The 15,464-nt window shown below is 39.8% G+C and overlaps 2 protein-coding genes across 6 annotated transcripts; both read left to right on the forward strand.

Moving 5' to 3' along the window:
- The first annotated feature begins 1,685 nt into the window (after positions 1-1,685).
- LOC120495192 (beta-1,3-galactosyltransferase 2) lies at positions 1,686-2,633 on the forward strand. Its single transcript, XM_039694624.2, has one exon. It carries the CDS (start codon positions 1,686-1,688, stop codon positions 2,631-2,633), a length of 948 nt encoding a protein of 315 aa, XP_039550558.1.
- Positions 2,634-5,028: 2,395 nt separating this feature from the next.
- LOC120495212 (beta-1,3-galactosyltransferase 1) lies at positions 5,029-7,844 on the forward strand. 5 transcript variants are annotated; one of them, XM_089117144.1, is made up of 3 exons: positions 5,163-5,390; positions 6,322-6,389; positions 6,581-7,844. In XM_089117144.1, the coding sequence occupies exon 3, from the start codon at positions 6,589-6,591 to the stop codon at positions 7,573-7,575; it is 987 nt and encodes a 328-aa protein (XP_088973270.1). In that variant the 5' UTR covers positions 5,163-5,390; positions 6,322-6,389; positions 6,581-6,588; the 3' UTR covers positions 7,576-7,844. The 5 variants fall into 5 exon arrangements, with proteins under 5 accessions (XP_039550587.2, XP_088973270.1, XP_039550590.2 ...); XM_039694656.2 differs by having other exon boundaries at positions 5,163-5,370; XM_039694653.2 differs by lacking the exons at positions 5,163-5,390; positions 6,322-6,389 and adding an exon at positions 5,029-5,124.
- The last annotated feature ends 7,620 nt before the right edge of the window (positions 7,845-15,464 follow it).

A 15,464-nucleotide genomic window follows, 5' to 3' on the forward strand; every position in this document is an offset into this window, starting at 1 on the left:
GCCTGAAAAACTTAGCGCCAGATGCCAGTGCTAGCCATAATCCCCTTGTAGACACACGTTCAAACAAACAGGTATCCTGAATACAAGAAAGAGGATGATGCATTTCACAGGTGCTCTTTTACACTTTCGGTCGGTCACAACGGTGATGATGTCATAGGCTTCCACCTGCCAATGTCAAGTTCATTGTCATTTTTAGACTCATGCTTCAGACACCAGTCATGCCAGAGACATTCCCCTGAACGACCTCCCTTTCGGAAAGGAGCGAAAAAATTTTCAATATTGCGACATGACATCTTTCTTTATCACCGATTGCAAAAATGATGTAGCCTGGCATGCCAGACCTACATCAAGATGTTAGGTCTGGAAACTCATAATTGACAGGGCTCAATCCGAGGGGCGGGATACACGATTGTCTCTCAGCACGCAATTGGATAGCACTCAGAGCAACAGAGAAGTTTCCCCTGCCTGTTTCTGAGTGTTTGGATTAAAAAACATTTTCCTGGATTTCTCCATTATTGGGCGCTTCTTTGATATAGCCACCTGTGACAATCAGCTTATGTTTCATATTCAGGACTTGATTGTTGTTTCTTTCAATACTTTACAACTCAAATGTTGACATGGTCATTTTGTAACCTTCGTCTTGTGCTTTGCATGTCATGCAAATGTATTGGTAAGGTGAGGCAGCAGCTTCCAGAGTATCATGATGCCTTAGATCATCAAAACATTTAGACATTAAAAGACACTGTATTTAGAAGCATCTCAAATATCAGGAACTATTTTAAGTTACAGTTGGCATCAGAAAAACAATGGAAAACACTTTTCGACAGAGGAGAATGATTGAGAGCTGAGTAGTAACAGGATTCTTTTAGTAGCAAAATGATTCTAGATCTTCGCAAACTCACTGTTACACCTTGACAGCCTCACCAGGTGGTTTTTAAAGGATACAATAGGTCAGGAAAAAGAACAAGAGGAGGAGCAAACCGGATACAGAGACTCTGAGGAGACATGTATCGCTGTTACTCTCAAGACAAGATAAGGTACTGTATGTGCGAACACTTTTTTGATTTTGATTGACAACAGATTTGATTTTGGCTTTAAGCATCCGAATTTGCATCAGGGAAATTTAATATGATTTTGTTGAAGAGCCTTTGAGCATTTAAGCGCAAAAGAACCACAGTGTCTTTGCATTTTATCAACTGTGCAACAATGACACTAAAAAAAAATCTTTACATTTAAAGGGATAGTTCACCTAAAATAGGATAGATACACCTAAAAACAGTCTGTCGTCACATTCTCATCCTTTGTCTGAATTATTCCTTTAAGGTTTAAATTCAAATTTATGGAGGCGCTAAAGGGACATGGTGGTGGAAAAATTATGAGATGAGAGGAAAAAATATATTTCTATGCTTTTGTATTCGCTCACAAAACTTTTGCATTCCCCTGAGAAACTATGCATTCACTCGCAAAACATTTATGTTCCCTTTCAAAACCTTTGTGTTCCTCTAAAAAACCTTTACGTTTCCTCACAAAACGTTTGTATTCTGCTGAGAACCTTCGCATTGAAAAGCATTGACAAATAATTTTTCCTCCAATTTGTTGGGACGAATTGAACAAATCGGAAATTCAGGCTAGAAATCAAACACATTTTTAAACAAAAACTGTATTTTCTTTTCAGCCTCGTTCAGATGTTCTGTAAGAGTTGGCTACTGGTTTGTCTCCTCATCCTACTTAATGTTGTTTTGCTGTATTTCACGGCTTCTACCCTCGAAAGAAGAAAGGGGCAGAAGGTGGCGAAACAAATCGGGAACTACCATGTTGCTCAAAATTACAGATTTATCCTCGACCAGCCAGAGAAGTGTGAACAACAGAAGCCCTTTGTGGTGGTTATCGTTCCCGTGGCTCCAGAGAACTTCGAGGCCCGTAAAGCCATCAGGATAACGTGGGGAAGCGAGAAGCTCGTCCAGGACAGAGTGGTGCTGGTTCTGTTTCTTCTGGGCTCGCGAAGTGGTAACGAAACACTGCAGGAGCAACTCCAGAATGAGAGCCAGCAGTACCAAGACCTTCTGCAGAGCAACTTCCAGGATTCCTACAGGAATCTGACCATTAAAACCATGGTGATGATGGAATGGCTCAGCAAAAAGTGTCAACAGGCGTTCTATGCGGCGAAAGTGGACGCCGACGTGCTCCTCAACATGAACAACCTGATACAAATGCTTGTGAGTCTGAAAAAACTACAACATAACTACATTACCGGCCTAGTATTGTCTGGCAACAGTGTCTTGAGAGATCCATCCAACAAGTTTTATGTTCCTCACGATGTATATCCTAAATCCAGATATCCTCCATATCCTCTGGGAATGTGTTATATCTTTTCTATGGACTTGCCGGAGAAGATCCTACAAGTCTCGAGGCATATTAGACCTATTTTTATTGAGGACGCATATCTGGGCATGTGCTTGAAGCATTTGGGAATTACTCCTAAGAAACCACCAAATATCAGGAAGTTTGTGGTCAAACCACCGCCTCAATTCAATCGCTGTTACTATTCTGGACTGATAGCAATACTTACAGACAGCCCGACACAGCTGATTTCCTATTGGATGGATATCCACTCATCCAGCAAACCTTGCTGAGATGCAAAATTTCTGTAGCTAAAGGTTCAGTTTAATTCATTTTACAAAAGTAACCTGTTTGTTTTACCTGATAGCTGTGTGTATCTCTCTCTCTCTCTCTCTCTCTAATAAAGTGGCTGGTGAGAGTTTACACTGATACAACATTTTTTCTCCACTAAAATCCAAGATTTCACACCAAGAACGATAACCACAACATTACCAATAACCATCAGATTTTAAACATCATTCTAAGAGGTCAAAGTCCAAATGAATCTGCAGTGGTCAGGTGGTACAAGTCGGAGTTCTCCGAGAATTCAGAGTGTGCGAGTTGAAACTACAGGTTCTACCGAGGACGTGGATGTTTTTCACAAGTTGGAATCTCTTATTTCAGTAATTATGGCATGGTGTGAACATAGGCTACATAGCAATCCTGAAGATTGATTATCTTGTTCAAGTATGTTTGATAAGGGTTGGAGCTATAATATGCAGGAAAGTGAACCCTGAGAACCCCTGCCAAAGAGTTTTATTTCTATCTCTTTCAAAGACATTTTGACACTGCTGATGTCATTTCCTTTCTCTTTTCTAAAATAAATTTTCATAAATTACAAGTCTTTATGTGTCTTTAGCTAGAATATAGCAAAGGGACCAGGAAGTTTGGGTGTTCATATGTCTCCCATGAACTAGAAACATGAAATCAAGTTAAGAGAAATGGAAAAAAGTTCCTTCAACTGCACAAGAAGACACTAGTACTAAACTCTACCGAAGGCACGGGATTTTGGGAAGACAGCCTGTTAAATGATGCTAAGAATAGCTACATTTAAGTGGCACAATGCAAAGACTCAGAAATCAACACGGGTGCCATTTTACTGTAAGACTCTACTAGTAAGGTTTCAACACAAAACCTTCAAAGTAAGAGCTGTACACACTGTGCCACTTTCAGCTCGACCAGCTGCCAAAGAGACAGACCAAAATGAGAAAGCAGGGCTGCCGATTTCTCACGCTGAAGTGTCAAGCCTGAAAGATGAGTTTATCTACAGGTCTATCTGTTGAGGCACCCGCGATCAACTAGTTTTACCACAGATTAGTTCAAATATCCTCTTATCTAGAGCGAGTGTGCATGCGAGACAGATGTTGAGCTCCTAACCACGCACGACGGCAGAGAGGTAAGCGAGAGACAACCCGCCCCGCCTCCTGCCAGAGAAGTCTGTCAACCCAAGCTAAATCAAAAATTGGCAGCTCTGAGAAAGACAGACAATTTCTGAAGAACTTAATTCTGTTACGAAGATGAACGAAAGAGTTACAGGGTTGGAACAACAGTAGTAGTTAGAGTAATTACTGACAGAATTTAAATTTTTGCCTGAACGAACACTTCTAATCACCAGTAACTGGCCCTGCACTGGGTCTAAATAGGTTTTAGTATAGGTACATATAATAAAATGATGTACTTAATGGCGAACAAAATAAAATACCTCACAATAAAAATATCACAGAGATTATGAACAGTTAAAAATTTTAAAGTGTAATATTGTTTTCAGTTAATCTTTGAATTGACAAGTTATAACAGATTGAAAAGAACTTTCAATTCTATGATAACTTTACCATTATCATGTGGTGTAAAATACACCACAAACAAACAAAAATTATCATAAAAGTACAGTAAAATGAATTTGTTTTCTTTTACCCTCATCCTTCCGTCCTGTTGTCCACTCCAGTCTAGTAGGTGGCAGTAATGCAACTTTAAGTTGGTTTGCCAACCGCCAATAAAAAAAAAAATAAACAAAGAAGAAGGTGGGTGGGAGGTGACGGTACTGGGTGCGGCCAGGGAAGGTGTGAGGACACACCTGTTGTTTTGTTCACAAAACAAATGTGATGGGAAGTTCAATTCTTTTCCGCGAACCGGTTCTTTCGGACAGTCCGATTCAAACAACCGGTTCACCAGCCTTTTATACGTCCTCACGTAATGACTTCAATCATGCCGGCGGATACAATTATTCAAATGAAGGCATTTGTAATCATAACTTCAGGTCAATAATAATGATCATCATAATCATCTTGGATAAGTTACATACGTGAACACTGCAGGCTATGTCCAAACGCGGATGTCTTTAAATACATAAGTGTATAAACTGGTCTTCATGAATTAGATTTTATTTGTTATTAAATAAACTCTAATTTGACCGAATTCGGACCCTCATTTAAGTACTTGTTTCACCCGTGCGCTCATGTATCAGCACAGCATGCAGTTCAAGTGAAAGTTCGGTTCAGTTTAAAGTTATGTGCCATCACGCTTGCTCAGTATCTCCAGCTCATCTCCACGTGTCCGAAAGAAACAGTTCTCGGTTCTGTTCTGGTGATGCGAGAACCGGCTGTACCTGTGCGTTCGGTGGTACGCGCATGCTCAGTATCAGCGCTCGTGCTCATCTCAGCTCAACGTCTCAGTTCAGTGATCCCTTGGAGTTACTAGAGTATGTAGCGGCGGTACTGGTTTATTTCGAGTCTGAGGGACTGTCAGGTATGTCTGAAAAAAACTGAGAAACTTTAATAACTTGTGGATCAGCGCTGGACCAGCGCTGACTCGAGGCACAAACGATTCAGTCCGATTTACTATTCTGCTTAGAACGAGTCACTAAAAAGAACCGGTTCAAAAGAACGATTCGTTCACGAACTGGACTTGAAGAATCGACGGGGACACTTAACCATAGACACAGACATTACACTTGAGCGGTTCGTCAGGTGTTACTGCAGGAAACCGCGGAATGTAAGCAAATTCCTCATTTCGTAAGTTTAATTTACATTACAGTTTTTTTTTTTTGGTTTTTGCCGTACTTTACAGTGCGTATTAGTAAGGAAACTATGGACTGTATCGCGAGAAATGTATTTAAGGGGAATGGCGATGTCTTTCCTTTTTTTTTGCGGGAATTGTAGGTCATAATTTTAGTCAAAATACGAAAAAAATGCAAATGTTCTCTTAAAATTATCTTATAGTAAGACTTGCCTACTGATACAATTTCAGAAACCAGGAAATCGAGGGTCGACTCGGGGCCAGCAATTAGGGAATATGTCTAAAAAGATAAATGAAGATAGGCCTATTTGAAAGTATCGACTTTTTGTGTGCTGTATTTGTTCTTCTAAATGCATTTATTTGTAAAACATCAAAACAATATTTAAAAGAACTAGGTGTTCCACTTTGACAATTAGTTTATTGCATGAAATGCTTGGGAAATTGTGTTTTCAGGCTCATATGAACAAGTTTTTTTATTTAAAAATGAGAAACCTGTATGTTGTATACAGACCTTAGGGCATTAGGAATGAAAGCAAGGGTGTGAGGGATAGACTTGCCGTGTTTTCAATGGCACCAGCTGTAAAAAGCTCCTACACTCTCAGAAAAAAAAGGTACAAAAGCTGTCACTGGGGCGGTACCTTTTCTTTTCCACAGCTAATATTGTCTGGAGGTTTTTTGCCTTCTGAAATTTCTTTGAAATATATTTTTGCAGTGTTTCGTCAGCAGAATCCAAAAACGCATTAAATAACAGTACAACCCACTGAAGAGATCTATCCCCCACAGCCTCGCTTTCATTCCTGTTAAAAATGGCTCTGCTGTGAATAAGGTCAATATGTTGTCAAAGGTAGGTATTGGATTTCAGCCAACATCTCAAATGTAGGAGTCATTTTACTGTTAAACACCTGACAGTTTCATGTCCATCTTCAGATAAAGATAAAAGTTTGTCATCGTGACAAGGGTGTGACCCCTTGCAGACCTCATGACTGTGTGAAAAGGTACTTTCCCAAAACGTAATGGCATTCAAAAATAAATAAAAAAATGTAATGTGTACTCGCATAGGTGCTTCATGCAAAAAATGTATTTCTTTTTACTTGATGGTTACGCTATTTCCAAGTCATTAAATGTAACTTTTCTTTCATTAAATGTAAAAGTTGTCATTGACATGTCTCTTTTTGTACTCTTTCAGTTTCAAAGATGTCCTCAAAGAAGAGGTCTCTTTGTGTCCTGGTTTCAGGAATATCTATACTGGCGTCTTTAGTTTATTTAGCTTATATCCCTTTGACAAAAACGTGGTTGCAAAGGATAGAGGAACCAACCCAGGAACCTTTTCAGGAAGAAGTGGGCCCTTACCATGTTGCTTACCCCAGAAACTACGAATTCATCATTGACCAGCCAGATATATGTGAACAACAAAAACCCTACGTGGTGACAATTGTCCCCGTGCGTCCTGGAGACTTTGATGCACGCAACGGCATCAGGAAGACGTGGGGTGCACAAAAGGTTTTTGGGGACAAAGTGGTGCTGGTTCTGTTTATTATAGGCTTACACAGTGGAGACGGTGGAGAGGTGTTGCAGGAGCAACTCCGGAATGAGAGCCAACAATACAAAGACCTTCTGCAGGGCAACTTCCAGGATTCCTACAGGAATCTGACCATTAAAACTATGATGATGATGGAATGGCTCAGCAAAAAGTGTCAACAGGCATCCTACGCAGTGAAAGTGGACGCAGACGTGCTCCTCAACATGAACAACCTGATAAAAATGCTTGAGAGTCTGAACGCAGTTCAACAAAACTATATGACTGGGTTAGTGTGGCATGACAGCCCTGTTTTACGAGATCCATCCAACAGGTTTTTTCTCCCCTACGATGTGTACTCCAGGGACATATATCCTCCATATCCTCTGGGCATGATTTACATCATTTCTTTGGACCTCCCACAAAAGATTCTTCAGAAATCTAAGGAAATTAAGCCCATATATATCGAGGATGCATATCTTGGATTGTGTATGGAGAGTTTAGGTATCGTCCCCACCAACCCGCCAAACATGGAACTGTTTGTGGTGAATCTAGTGCAGTACAATCGCTGTTACTATTCTGGACTAATAGCAATACTTACAGAAAACACAAATCAGATGACTTCCTATTGGACGGATATTAATTCATCCAGCCAACCATGCTGAGGTGGAAATATCCCAACTAATAGAACACATTATATTTCCGACAGTAAGGAAAAAATGTTACATTGGTATACTGGTTCACATGTGTGTTAGTGTTTTATTTGTTTCTTTTAAGTGAAACCATATGCATCATGAACATACCCTCAGGACCAATTAAACAAGTGTTACATGTAAAAACGTGTTTCTTTTGTATTATCTAATACTTGTTTATTTACTCTGATTACTATTTTGTTTGAGAATTGATATAAAAAATGCAGATATTACTTTTAATAATCCAATACTTGAATTTTTTTGTTGTTCTCCTTATTCTTTTGTATTGCTGTATTGTATTGGTTTGTATTGCTGTGATAAAATCATATTTACATAAAGTAAAAAAGAAATGCACAGTTGCGATAATATTTTCTGAAATCTGAAACAGCTTGTCGAAAGGAGAACAAATGTAGGGAGTACAAATGTTCTGGCAGTAAGCATAATCAGATAAGAGATGACAAGGGGAAGTTATTTTATATCTAGAATATGAGGGCACATTACTAAAAAAATAAATTGCACAGATAAATAATTTATCATAAACTGCAATATTCCATAAACAAATTATACATTTGTGTCACGGTGACTTCCAATATGAAGTGTTAACTAGAATGATATTATAGTGTTTTTCTGAATAGCCTGCTAATTTAAATATCCTTCAAGTCATTGGTCATTTAAAGGGATAGTTCACCCAAAAATGAAAACTCTGTAAGTATTTACTCACCCTCATATTGTTCCAACCCCGTAAGACCTTCGTTCATCTTCGGAACATGAATTAGGATATTTTTGGTGAAATCTGAGAGCTGGATCACTCCTCCATACTAGTCCATAGGCTTCTTGAGGGATTGAAACTTGCCGGCCTCGAAAAGTTATTAAAGACATCGTTAAAATAATCCAAGTGACTACAGTGGCTCAACCTTAACTTTATCAAACGACAAGAATACTTTTTGTGCGCAAAAATAAACATAAATAACGTCTTTATTTCAACTATTCACTTCATTCTTTTTGAGCGTCTAGTCAGTTAAACTAGTGTAATTGTGTAAAAGAGCTCACTATTGGCCGACGTTGGTCATGTGTGTGATGCGTGTGACGTACAACAACATTTACGCAATTACACTAGTTTATTTATGTTTGTTTTCGAGCACAAAAAGTGTTCCCGTCTTTTGATAAAGTTAAGATTGAGCCACTGTAGTCACTTGGACTATTTTAATGATACAGTATCTTTAATAACTTTTTGAGTCTGTTAAATTTCAATCCCTCAAGAAGCCTATGGACTTGTATGGAGGAGTGATCCAGCTCTCAGATTTCATCAAAAATATCTTAATTTGTGTTCCGAAGATGAACAATGATTATTTTTGAGTGAACTATCCCTTTAAACCTACATGGACACTCCCACAGCATTTATATTACCATACTTTCATTCACCTAGAACTGTAGCTGACTCTGAAGAACAACTTTACAGTTCACACATACTAAACATTTTCACAAAATAATTAAACTTTTTAAAATACGATCTTCAAGATGTTTTAAACTAGCTAAATTACTTTATTGTTAACTGATGAAGAAAGTAAATAATTGCAAACATGAATGAAACTATCTGGACTATTTGATTCTGGTTTGTATGCTAGTTTATAGTTAATTCAATTATTAAAGAGAATCAGTCAAAGATTAATGAGAATTAATGAGAACAAGAATTTGGCCTGACAGTGGAAAAGAAAAGATTAAACATCAAGAATTTCCTCTTTGTGAGAGCATGCAGCTACAAAGCGAACATGACTAGTCTTGCATGAAAAACCTGTTCCAGGCCCAAATACAATAACAATCATGACTACTCTGCCTCTTACTCTCAACATGATGACAGGAGAGAGTAAATTGCCTTAGGCTTCATTTTTGACGAAATATGTTGTTGTAAATTTAAAAGTAATGCAAATTACTTTACGAGTTACTTGGGAAATAGTAATCTGATTACGTAACTCAGGTTACTTACTAATAACATGTTATTCTTACAATGACAGTCAAATATTCATGTCATTGATTCTCCCTACTTATTCAATTTTCCTTTCTAAAAAATGCCTACTGCTTCAGAAGGTCTTCCAGGTTTGTGCAATCACACACAGACCATGCGTCATGTTAGTCATGTGACTAACAGAAACCTGAGAACAACACAGCATTTCATCACAGAAACCATTTTGCATTGGTAACACTTTAGTTTAGGGTCCAATTCTTACTATTAGCTAGTTGCTTATTATTATGCATTGTCTGTTTATTAGTTAAAACACATTGGGTCTCATTCATGAAACATTCGTAAATATACGAGTAAATATGAGCGTGATTCGCGCGTAAAGAGACCTAGTCCCAGACGTGAGAAGAAAATGGTTCGACATTAAGCTTGACAGCAAAAAACGAATTAGTTCAATTCGGAAAAATCGTATTCAAACTGGAGAAGGACCGCCATCGATAACCAGATCTGCACTCTCATAATAAAAGTAAAAACCGTATGAAATTACTGTATAAAATATTTTTTTCAAAATGCTGTTTAAATATGTACCTGATTAAGGTGAATTAAAATGCAGCCTTAATGAGCAAAACGTTCGGATGTTAAACGCACTATTTACGCGTGGCTGGGAGCAGGTCTAGATTTCTTGCGTACCAACTAACATTTGGAAAATACGAACATTTTAATGAATCCGAAAATTTACGCCAGAACCACTTTACACCCAGACATTCGTTCTGCTCCTGTTTCATGAATGAGACCCATAAATTCTTTATTCTGCATGACTAATCTTCTACATCATTAATATTCTACAAGGTATTGGAGTAAGGTATTGATTAATAATGTAGAATCTACATTATTAATCCTAGCCAATAACTAAACTTAACAATACCATACTATTATTAATAAGCAGTATTTAACAGTTAATTGAGGCAAAGTGTCATGTTGTCGAGAGGCCTGTGAGAAGTATAGGAAGACTCAGTACAGTGGAATGGTTTTTCAAAATGCCAGTGGTGGTTTATTTTATAAGCCTCAGCTCACAAGGTGCAGCCCACATGAAGTGCTAAAACAAAAAGAAAAAATGTTGCGAGCAGCAAAAACTGGCACTAAACAATGCTTAGTGGCACATCCACCAAATCATCAGCATGTCTCACCTCAAACATGCAGTTTGCACAGCATACACAGAATGCAACCTCCTCAAACCAGATTTAACAATGGTTTAAATATACAAGTTTCCCACCAAAGACTAGTGGCACGAACCATTGTCACGGGGTGGAACCTTTCCCCTTAACCCTCGCTAAATTTCACAACAAATCATTGTCACACAAATACAACTAATATTCATGAACTCATTTCTACATGCAATAATCATAATACAAACATGCATAACATACAATGACAAACTCAAACATTTAACATCTCACAGCACTCATGTCTCCCTCCATCTTGAAACATGGTACGTTCTGGCTATGCACACTACCAGAACCCACCTCCAAAACACTGGCTCAGACAGGTAAGATCTAACCTGTGCTATAATATGCAAATGTATAAAATAAAGAAATAGTTTAAAACAAACAATGACTCTGTTATCATTTAAAACATTTACACATTAAACACTTAATGTTGGAATTGTCCATCCATCAAAATAGCACCAGGCTGGCACACTAGTGATGATGTCATTGACCTGGTTCGTCATCACACAAAGGTTTCTTACGACTTCCCTTTTTTGTCTAGGGGTAAAATAGGGAACCACGAACAAAAAGTGGAGAGACTTTGAGGATCTCCAGCTCTCCAGTCCCAGATTCACCAAATAACCAAACAAGTTCACTTTGAATTGGCAGGTCTGCCTTTTATTTCTCAGGACACGCACCAATCAGTGCACGGACAACACTCACAGGTTAATGAGCACGGGTGGTAGCCCTAGAGACACGTTTCGGCAGTAGATGAGGCATCATTTTAGATTGCTTGACGGTCTCAGCGTACTCATCAGATAACGACTCCACGCAACACTGGAAAGGCCCGTAGGGCTTACCGGCGCATCCAGGAACTGCTTTTTGTCAGTATCGCGCATCCCTGATAGTGCCAGTCACAGATGGCAATGCAGGGCCACGAGACTGCCCATATTGCGGGCGATTCCCTGAGCGACCTTTTTAGACACCACCAAATCGAGATTTGCCCCCATTGCCCCCATTGCCCCCATTCCTGAGCAACTCAGGTTCCAGGCTTCCCTCATCCAGGGACCCTAGGAGTCGCGTCTGGAAAACCTGCAGAATTGCCATCGTCTGGAAGGCAGATGCCGCATGTCCAGCTCTAGTGAAGGCTTTCTCAGAGATATGGGCAGTAGTGCGACATGGCTTAGAAGGCGGTTGGGCAGTCTTCCAGCCGGGAGAAGACGCAGTGGCATCCTCGATGGGAGGCAATCGAGTGTAGCCCAATTTCTCTGCCCCTTCCACTGTAGTCAGCAGCTGGGTACCTTGTGCAAGGGCTCGGGCTAAGTAAGGGGAGTGCCATGATCTGGAGAGCTCCTCGTGGACATCCGAGAAAAAGGGGGCTGGTCTCCGCAGGGCTTCAGGTTGACGGCCCGCACTGAGGAAGTAACTATACATCCATCTCTTCGACGGCAGCTCCTAGGGTGCTCCACTCCAGCTCCTTATCCACTGCCTCTGTGAGAATGGCCATAAGCTCCGCATCCAAAGAGGTGGGGGCGCCTTTAGACAGAGACCATGCTCCTGTGTCGGAAGCACTGGTGGACATGGCGTCGTCATCGTCGTATCCAAACAAGATAATTTCCAGCGATTCTTTAGGAGGGCAGTTACAGGCCTCAGAGTAAGTCACGGGCTCTGCCAGGTGAGGATGGCGTGGGCATTGGGCAGACAGAATCCACGGATGGAGATCTCTACCGTCTCCTGATCCATGGCTTGATGGGAGCAGACTGGGGAGAGGCAGGAGACACAAGGCCGTTGTTACGTGTAACTGCCAGCCTTGCACACAGGATCTTGATGGGAAGCTCCTCACAGGCGGGACATCCTGATCCCCCGAGTGCCACCTCCGCATGGTCCCGACCCAGGCACAGCACACAAAGTTTGTGTGCATCCGGGAATTCGATGGGTCCACCACATATGCGACAAAGAGACATAATATAATCCACTGGAACGCACGAGAGGAAATAAAAACTCCTTAATATACTCTGCTCTGAATACGTACATAAAGAATGAAACAGACTCAAGTGAAGAAAAAAGATTCTGAGGTTTTTTGGCACCCGCTGTCACCTATATTGAGGAGTGTTAGCCAATCAGGTGATGGCGGGACCGCCATTGGCTATTGCAGGAAAAAGAGTTTTTCAATCGGACTTCATAATTTGAGCAAAATGGATTTCCCCATAGGCTACGTAATTTCGAGAGACCGACTCGAAAAGGGAACTGAGCTGGAGAATCCGGTTTAGTTGGTCTGGCGCACCTATTCAACACTTGGCTTTTGGTTCAAGTTCAAGTTCAAAGTTGTGGTCCATGCATTCCAGAAATTCTGCCCTGGCAGAGTGTCCTGTAGTCTTTGTGTAATGCTTCTATGTTTGTCTTGCGCTTTAGGGCGATTAGAGAGCAGACTGCTCTGTATGCTTTCGAATTAATATTGCTGCACTTTGATGCCACGCACCGATTGGTTTGCACAGAGCCGCTTCAAGTCGAACACAATACTTGTAGTTCTCGTTTGCCTCACCTGTTCCTTTTGTCCTTTCCCCCCAATTCATTGTGCTCTACACCCTTTACCCACTTGTCTTTGTCAGTTCGTTTTGTGCCACGTGTAGTCAGTTTTTAAACTGTGTCTTAAAGCTTAAAAATGCTGTATTGACACTTTCCAAGGTAAGAAGGGCCCAAGGTACCTTTGAATGATGTTCGCTTCACTTCCTGTGTCCTCCATCTGATAGATTTTTGAAGGACAGTAGATGTATCCTTCACTGCCTTTGATATCCCACAATCCTGTGCTTTCCATTCCGTGACAGTTGAGCTAAAAAATAAAAAAATGGATCAGAAAGTTGGTGGTCAAGTTTGTGTGTAAAATGTACGATTTTGACCAACATTTTCCACTTCTGATGTCTTTTCTAGTGAGAAATATCACTGTTATGAATTATTAGCTTAGTTTTCACCAAAGCTCACTCTATTTTGCTGTTGATCAGTAACACTGCCACAAAAGTCTGTCCGAAATCAGTTTTGTGAGGAACCTTTGTGCGCAAACGACAAGTAAGACAAGTTTTCGAATGCACCCAAAGACGTGTTACAGTTTCTTGTGTATCCTTGTCAAAGATTTGCTTGTTTCTTTTCTGATTAAGTTGCTTATTCAAGACTTCGACTTTAGTTTTTTTCGTTCGTTATTTTCTTTCTTTACCAATCTTTATCAGCCTTTTATTTTATTTTTATTTATTTGAAAAGGGACAATGTACACTAATCAACATTCACAACAAATGTAAGTGCAGCCGAGTTAGCCACAGGCTAGTTTTCATCGGCAGTCCCCTTGCCAGATGTTACTAGGCATCCTAAGATAATAAATAATAACAATGCAATTCCATGCGAAGCAGTAAATGAAAAGACAGACTGACTGAATGCTGTTTTTTTAAGTGGGATTATACAGTCTCTCCTAGCTGCAGCTCTTGTAACTCTGTTTGTATTTGATTTAAAATTGATAAGGCCAAATAAAGGGGGAGGAGCTAAGCAGTGCATGATCTTATAAACTAAGCAGACATTTCTGTATTTTATTAGGTTATCCCAACTAAGCAATTTATACTTCTGTAGGATATGGCAATGGTGATGACGAAATGGCTTTTTTTAATCTAGAATTTTAAGTGATTGTTTGTATAATGACTTTAATTGGTTTTAAGGCTGTAGAGTGTGCGTTGGACCAACTTATCAAACAGTAGTTTATGTGGGAGAGAATTAATGAGTGGAAGTATACCTTAGCTGCCTCAGTTATAAACTTTACTTTACTGAACTTTACTTTATTACTTTATTAGCCTTGGCCCTTGTGTATATCCCTTTTATTTTAGTTTTGTATGTAGTTATTTGCTTTTAGTTTTAATGTATCTTTTGTTCTTATCTTGTCTTTTTGTTACTTGATTCTTTATCTTTTATCAGCTCTTTATTATTTTGTGCGTTCTCTTGCTGCCTCTCCCCACTGTGTTGTCCTTGTTGTGATCTTGAATATTGCAGGTAAGAAAGACACATAGGCTTTTGTTTACTATAGAGAATGACATATTTTCCGCATCACTCCCTTATTAACCGGTAAGAACTTACTTATCTCCAGGGAAACCATCCGAGAATACTGGAAAGACCGTATTTTCTGTTGATACACCCATCTTATGCCATAACTAAAAGCCTGGCAAGTCATCACTCATCACTTATCTACAAGATGTACAAGTCTTGTCTTGTTGTGTTCTTCCTTGTGTTCACCTGGGATTTGTCCTGAGACTTCCCACTGGATTTCTTTACCTGGCAGCTATGGTATCTGTGATCAAATATCAGTTCTCTGGTTCATTATGTTCTTGTCTGGGCTTATCTGCAACTGTTTGTATTGTGTTGCCAAGTCCTCTCCAATTCTTAATTTCTTTTCCACTAGGGACTGGTTCCAGCTGGTTATCCTTCACTTCAGTTGTTGGGTTTTGTTTCACGCCCCACCTACTTGTGTCCTGTCTGCTGTATTGTTAATAAAATCTACTCACATTTGGTTCATCTCTCACTCAGATCCTGATAGTTTAATATGTTGCATGGTGGTGTTTTTGCGATTGGACAACTGAGGAAAAGTTTAGGTTCTCAAGTATTGCTTACTTTTCTGTCCCTGCAGGGTTTCTCAAACTGGGTCCTGGAGGGCCGCTGTCCTGCAGAGT

This window comes from Pimephales promelas, chromosome 2 (genome assembly GCF_988280905.1).
Source record: "Pimephales promelas chromosome 2, fPimPro1.hap1.1, whole genome shotgun sequence".
NCBI classification, from domain to species: Eukaryota; Metazoa; Chordata; class Actinopteri; order Cypriniformes; family Leuciscidae; genus Pimephales; species Pimephales promelas.